This window comes from Erpetoichthys calabaricus, chromosome 4, assembly GCF_900747795.2.
Source record: "Erpetoichthys calabaricus chromosome 4, fErpCal1.3, whole genome shotgun sequence".
Classification (NCBI taxonomy): Eukaryota; Metazoa; Chordata; class Cladistia; order Polypteriformes; family Polypteridae; genus Erpetoichthys; species Erpetoichthys calabaricus.
In genome coordinates, this window is record NC_041397.2 from 38,649,250 (window position 1) to 38,656,339 (window position 7,090).

At 38.1% G+C, this 7,090-nt stretch overlaps 1 protein-coding gene across 1 annotated transcript; it reads right to left on the reverse strand.

Annotated features, from left to right (window-relative positions):
• Positions 1–4,555: 4,555 nt before the first annotated feature.
• Positions 4,556–6,685, reverse strand: LOC114651013 (olfactory receptor 142-like). Its single transcript, XM_028800967.2, has 2 exons — positions 5,882–6,685; positions 4,556–4,660 (listed from the first exon to the last, which is right to left on the reverse strand). The coding sequence occupies exons 1-2, from the start codon at positions 6,683–6,685 to the stop codon at positions 4,556–4,558; spliced, it is 909 nt and encodes a 302-aa protein (XP_028656800.2).
• Positions 6,686–7,090: the final 405 nt, after the last annotated feature.

Sequence of the window (7,090 nt, forward strand, 5' to 3'; positions counted from 1 at the left end):
ATCGAAATCTCAACACTTCTAGCCAAGAACTCAACTCCTTTCTCCTCTGTCAATGGCAAGAATTTTGCCAGAAGCATAATGCAATTTGTTTTGTGATTTTTTTTTAATGAGGTGAAATATCTTGTCAATGACAGTGAAACCTGAAAGGGCATAATGAGAAAGAATGGCCTACTTAATCTGAAACTGAATTGTTTTGTTATTTGGCTTCCATGCTAGTCACAGTTTATTCAAAACAAACACCATATTCCAGAAAAAGGGTGTTGATAAAGGCATTTGGCACCAGAGTGCCCCAGGCTATAGGTCAATGACTGATTTTGTAATTGTGTCATCAGATCTATGACTATATGTCTTGGACACTCAGGTAAAGAGAGGGACTGAGCTTTCAACAGATCACTGCCTGTTTGTGAGTTGGATCAGATGGTGGGGAAGATACTTAACAGACCAGGCAGACCCAAGCATATATGGATGGAGTGCTGGGAAAGTTTGATAGACACTCCTATATCTGAGTGATCTTTAATTCACACACCCCGATGAATTTCTCTTGCATTCTGCAGGAAGCTGGGGCCATTAAAGCCAAATGGGCCATGTTCCATGACTCCATTGCTGAGGCGGTTGCACAGGGATGTAGTCATAAAGTCATTGGTGCCTGTTGTGGTGGTAGTCACAAACAAGGTGTTGAATGCCAGCATTAAGGGGAGACATCTGAAAAGCAGGCCTTTTGAGCTTAGTAAGCTTGTGGGAATGCAAAGACAGTTGACAGGTACCAAAAGATCAAGCGGACTGCGGCAATGGAAGTTGTGAAGGCAAAACCTGAGGTGTGGGAAGAGTTTGGTCAGGCCATGGAAAACGTATTTTGGTTTGCATCAAAGTGATTCTGGCAAATGATCAAGAGGCTTAGGAGGGAAAAGCAGTGCTTTGCTCGTGAGGTTCATAGTAAGGATGGAGTGCTGCTAACTTCATTCGGTCAGTTGGGTGGTGGAAAGAGCACTTTGATGACCTCCTAAATCCCACCAACAAATTTGGCTGTGGAACATGGACCAGCTTATTACCCTCACAATGATTCTGGAGGGTTTATGGGAGTATGTTGAACCGATTTAAATGTGTTTTGTGGACTTGGAAAATGCATACAACCGTATCCCTCAGGGGGCACTATTGGAAGTGCCTTTGTAGTATGAGATATTTGACCTGCTGTTGAGGGCTATTCAGTCCCAGTAAAACTGAAGGGAGAGCTTGGTTTACAGTGCCAAAAGTAAGTCAGACTTGTTCCAGGTGGGTGTGGGACTCTGCAAGGGCTACCCTTTGTCATTGATTCAGTTCATAATTTTTATGAAAAAAATTTACAGGTGCCACCTAGGAGTGGAGGGTGTCCAGTTCAGTGACCTCTCTGCTTTTTGTGGATGATGTGTTCCTGTTGGCATCATCGGGCTGTGACCTGACATACTTTGGATGCATTGAAGAGGCTTGGATGAGGATCAGTGCCTCCAACTCCAGGGTCATGGTTCACAGCTGGAAAAGGGTGAAGTGTCCTTTGGGTTAGGGATGAGGTACTGTCTCAAGTGGATGAGTTTAAGTTCTCGGGATCATGTTTACAAGTGAGGGTAGAAGGGTGAGGGAGATCAAAAGGTGGATCGGAGCAGTGTTTGCCGTCATGCAGAAGTACTGGTTAGTCATGGTGAAGAGAGAACTGAGCCGAAAGGGGAAGCTCTCGATTTTCTGGTTAATCTATGTCTCTTTCCTCACCTATGGTCACATACTGATGGAAAGGACTAGATTGCAGATACAAGCTGCAGAAATTAGTTTCTTTTGCAGGGTGTCTGGGCTCAGCTTCAGAGATAAGGTGAGAAGTGCAGATATTTTGGAGGAGCTCAAAGTAGAGTTGCTGCTCCTCTCCATCAAAAGGAGCCAGTTTGAGGTGGTTTGGGCATCTGAACTGGGAGAAAACGTCAGAGCAAACCCAGAAAATGCTGTTGTAATTATATCTCTCAGCTGGCCTAGAAACGCCTCTGTAACCCCAGACTTGATAAGATGTAGAAAATGGATGCATTGATGGATGGATGGATAGATGGATGAGAATAATGGAGATTCTCTGTGAATCCAATTGCAGGTGAATCGTTATTGCTATTTATCATTGTGCTGGCTCAGGGCTTAGCATTAATGTTTCATGAACCAAGCATCCTGTGTTCAAATGTGCTTAGCCACTGCCTGTGTGGGTTTTTCCGGTGTATTCTAGTTTTCCTTAAACATCCCAAAGATGTGGATGTTATGTTGGTTGTCAATTCTAAAGTTGTCCTTTGTTAGTGCTTTAGAGGACCCTGTGATCGACTGATGTCACAACAAACACTGGTTTCTGCTTTGTGCTAGATACTTCCAGGTTGACTTCAGTCATCCTGCAACCCTAAGCTATGTTATAATGCTTTTTTTATTTTTCATTAAAGATCTGTTATTAAAATAATGAGATGTTTTCCGTTTTCCTTTATCTCCTTCCCTCTAATGACACTTATTGGAAAAAGATAACTTACATTAATGAATTTATCAAATTATGCATGCATGCATGCATTAGAACCACTGGAACGCTCAAGTAATCCCATCAGTACTGCTCCAAAGGACAAGGAGGCACCATAACTAATCATATCTTCTATTTCCTCTGCAGCTCAGACCAAGGAAATGATGCCTACCCCCGCCACTGACACACCTTACAAACCCCACCCAATCAGGCTCAGACTTATTTATCCAGACATCATCTGAAGGGAGTTCTTCACTCTTGGATCTGTTACTATGGGACACAGAGCTCTAATGTTTTGTTAATTCTTAATTAGTGCCTCAACACTGTTTCCTTTTGCTTATTCATCTGTTATTGATCTAGGTCAGTTATTTTTCTAATATTAAACTGGGTTATCATGGTGGAAATCCTGAACACTGGCATCCTTGTCTGTCAATTTTTTCACAACTATAATTAAGAGCATAAACCATCAGAATAGGATTTACAAAACAAACAATGATCCAATACAATATTAAACTGAAAAAAGTTACAACTTTATAAGATACTTTATATACTAGAATGCGGTATTAAGAGATACAAAAAGGTAACATAAATATAAGAGCTGACATATACAAAAGAAAATTCTGAACTGTAAATGTACAGAAAGAAAATGAAGCTTCAGAATAGTAAACCATGGTAAGATCTACTTTGGAAATATGCCTGAAAAACATTTGTGGAAAGTAAAAGAAGGCCAACCTCAGCATTGATATAAATGATAAGATGGATAATTTCTCATAAACAGGTATACGCATAGGTTGAGAAAGTAAATGTCAAATGAATCATAATAGGAAGAAAAACTGTCATTATACTGTAAAAAAATATTACATTTGGTCAGTCATTTCACATGTTTTTGCCACATTCAAATACTTCTACATAAAATGTTTTTGTTTATTGAGTTCAACTGATTTGGGATTTTCTTCACCATTTTTTTTTCTTTCCTCTTTTCCCACTTGGAATTTGACATCTACATTAAACTATTTCAAGAAGTGAAATCAGTTTTCCATTGAGACAAACAAAGCAGAGGCTAGGTATTAGTATGAAAATAAAGAACAACTGCTCTTTATTATAGCTGAAGCTGCTGTTTACATTTTTAAAGTAATGTTGGTAGTAGGTTAATATTCAATTAGCAGACACAGAACATATTTCCTTGCAGTTATCTGGGGACCGAATAACTATAAATATATTTGTACCATTATGTCATTAGGTGTCATGCCATACATGTTAATCTCCACTACTCCCCCAAAACATAAACATTCACCTGTATATATTTTAATTCTCATGAGAAATATGGGTAATGCCTTCCACACTTTTAAAAAGAGTTAATTTAATCCTCCACACGTTTCAAATAAACAATAATATCTCAAAGCACATCAAATCAGAACCACATGTTAAAGGCATTGCTGCACTAGACATGATAATTGGAAATGGTCCATTTTTATAATAAAATAATTAAGTGAACCACACCTCCACTCCTTATTTTGGCACAGCAGGGAAAGGTCCAGAGTTGCACAACATTTATACATTTTATACCAACTGCCGTGAAACAACATATTAATATCATAAAATAGAAACAGCATTTGACAAGTAAGTGGTTTAGTTCAAAGAGCAATGGATGCAAAAACAAATTGAATATACAGAAATCAGCATACAATCTCCAGGGATACCCCAATAAATCTATAAAACAAAAGAGTCTATTATCCACATCTAAAACAGAATGGCTCTAAAGTACTGTTCTCATTTAAAAATATGCACAATACCACATCACAAGAGAACAACAACCACACATTTAATTTCTCTTTTATTTCATACATTAATATTGATTTTGTTTGTGCAGTTGTTCTCTCAGTTGCATCACTGCTGTAAAAGTATGGGTCCCAATTTTGTCCCTGCCACTATTTATGTGACATTTATACGTTCCCATCTTGTTATTGTGTTTTTTTTTTCTCCAGGTAGTGTTTTTCTATCAGATCCCCAAAATGTGTATGTTAATTGGAAACTCTAAATTGGCTTGCATGGTTACTGCACCAATGCATATGCTCTACAATTATTTGAAGTCTGGGCTAGGGCCATGGCTAGGTCCATCTGCTGTGGGGTAGATATCTGCTGCTGTGACCAGAGGTGCTTGAAGAATGAACAGGGACATATAAGAGAATATAACATTTTCATACCCACTAAATTTAGTCCATCCCAGGCCCACAGGCATGCACACCCACACTCACCAACGAACTCATCTTTAGGAATTTGGGAGGAAAATATGGTGTGGTGTTAAAACTGTGTATTCCAAGTCTTTAAAGTGGCAGTGTTATTGTCAGTCTTAAAAATAAAGATGACAAAGTGAAAGTCATAGGAGCATTCTCAAAAGAACTATCTATGTTAAGTTCCCAGAAAGAACCTTTTATTTAGATAGTAACAGGCTCCACAAGTAACTAAGAATGGATAATAAGATTTGTAAAAAAACCATTGGATTCCACGGTGGTGCAGTGGTAGTGCTGCTGCCTCGCAGAAAGGAGACCTGGGTTCACTTCCTGGGTCCTCCCTGCATGGAGTTTGCATGTTCTCCCCGTGGGTTTTCTCTGGATGCTCAGTCCACATTTACGATCCTAAATTGTCTTTAGTGTGTGCTTGGTATGTGGGTGTGTCCTGTGGTGGGCTGGCGCCCTGTCCAGGATTTGTTCCTGCCTTGCGCCCTGTGTTGGCTGGGATTGGCTCCAGCAGACCCCCGTGACCTTGTGTTAGGATATAGTAGTTTGGACAATGACTGACTGACATTGGGTCCCTGATTTTAAAAGCACTCTCACTTTTAAATGGTAAGGATAAGTTCAGGTATTCTAGATCTGTCTTTACCCTGTAAGATAGCTTACTATGCATTAAACATTTTTGTTTTGTCCACATATTAGTGTCGTTTTCAAAGACAAAAAAAACAGTTTCATAGGCAGAATGTGTACTGTGCCATTCAAGGGTGCAAGAGAAAACCACTAACAAACCAATAGAAGGCATAATTCCATCTTACTACTTGCAATGAAAGAATAATAAACAAAAAAAAAACTATTGGGAACTGAATCAATAAATATGTACGAAATACTGTCATGCATTAAAATATTATTTTTATTATTATTATTATTATTATTATAATCACTACTGCCTGTGATTGTGAAATAATTATCGTGGGTTCGAAAGGCATTGCTCTGCGCAGGAAACTGTATTCACCAATTAGTAATCCAATATTTTATTTGAAATAATTTTAAAAATGCTTTTTCGAATCTCTTTTGTATTAATTCCATAAATAATAGGGTTCGCTAGAGGCGGAATTATCATAATTAATATTGCTATTGCGCTCCTTACTTCATGATTGGAGAAGGAATATCTCTGTGAAATAATTGTAAACAGCATGATGAATTCGTAAAGAATATAAGATATTAAGTGCGTCGTGCACGTGTGAATGGCTTTACGTTTGTTGCGGTTGTCACTTTTTGTTAAGCAAGCAAAGAGAATTTTACTGTATGTCCAAACGATTGTGGCAAAAGATAGACAAATGATGAGGTAAGTGATGAATAACCCATATATGTTATTTAAAGTTGTGTCCACACAGGACAGTGAAAAAAGGGAAGAATTGTTACAAAACATTAATATTTTTGTCCCGCATCTCGGGAGCCTCAGAGTTAGCCCTATCATGATGGTAATTAAAATAAGCGCGAATCCCCACGCAAAACAGCACAGTTTGATCAGTGCTGTGTCTGTCAGTATCGATGTGTACTTCAGTGGGTCACAAATCGCAACGTACCTGTCATAAGCCATTACTGTTAGTATTAACTGCGACGTAAGGCCATATAAATGAACAAAAAACGCTTGAATAACGCAAGGTTCGAAGGAAATCACCTTTACCTCTGCTAATAAATCCGTCATTACTCTAGGCAGCAAAGATGTGCTACCAATTAAATCACAAATGGACATGTTACAGAGCAGTATATACATTGGTTCATGCAAATTCTGACTAATGACTATGGCATATACTACCGTAGAATTTCCAATTACAATACATACATATATTACCAGAAAGAAAAGAAAAACCGGGATAACAGCTTCAGTTGGAACGTTGAGGGTTTCCAGATATATAAAACCAGATGTATTGTCGGCGGCAAAAGGCATGATGATGTGCAGGTTAATTTAGAACGACACTTTGTTGTACCGGATCAAAATAAACAAATGTTAAATTCAGTAGAATGATCGATGTGCAGATATTATTAACATTATGTTATTTTATTGCACTCCGAAAAATAACAAGGCCAATATATTTCAACAGGCAGCAGGAATTTTGTCTGATTTTATATTATTGAAAAAATAAACAAATATCAAGCACGATGCATAAGTTATACTTCTCGTCGTTGATCTTCTTTATAAACGAACGTTTACGTATTTCTTGCCGTTTGTTCTTTCACAGATACCTGCATGGAAATAAGGGTGAAAAAGTGTGAAAACTCACTTATATTCTTCTACAGTTGTCATTTTCAAAAAATTAACCAAGTCTGAGAATGTAGCGTTATAAACAATGCA

Bases quoted from the DNA above. Each gene is read 5' to 3' on its own strand.
- LOC114651013 (XM_028800967.2), bottom strand. From the start codon at position 6,685: ATGCCTTTTGCCGCCGACAATACATCTGGTTTTATATATCTGGAAACC. The intron at 4,661-5,881 runs GTAAGGAGCGCA...TCATTCTTCAAG, and splicing joins ATTCCTTCTCCAATCATGAA to CACCTCTGGTCACAGCAGCA.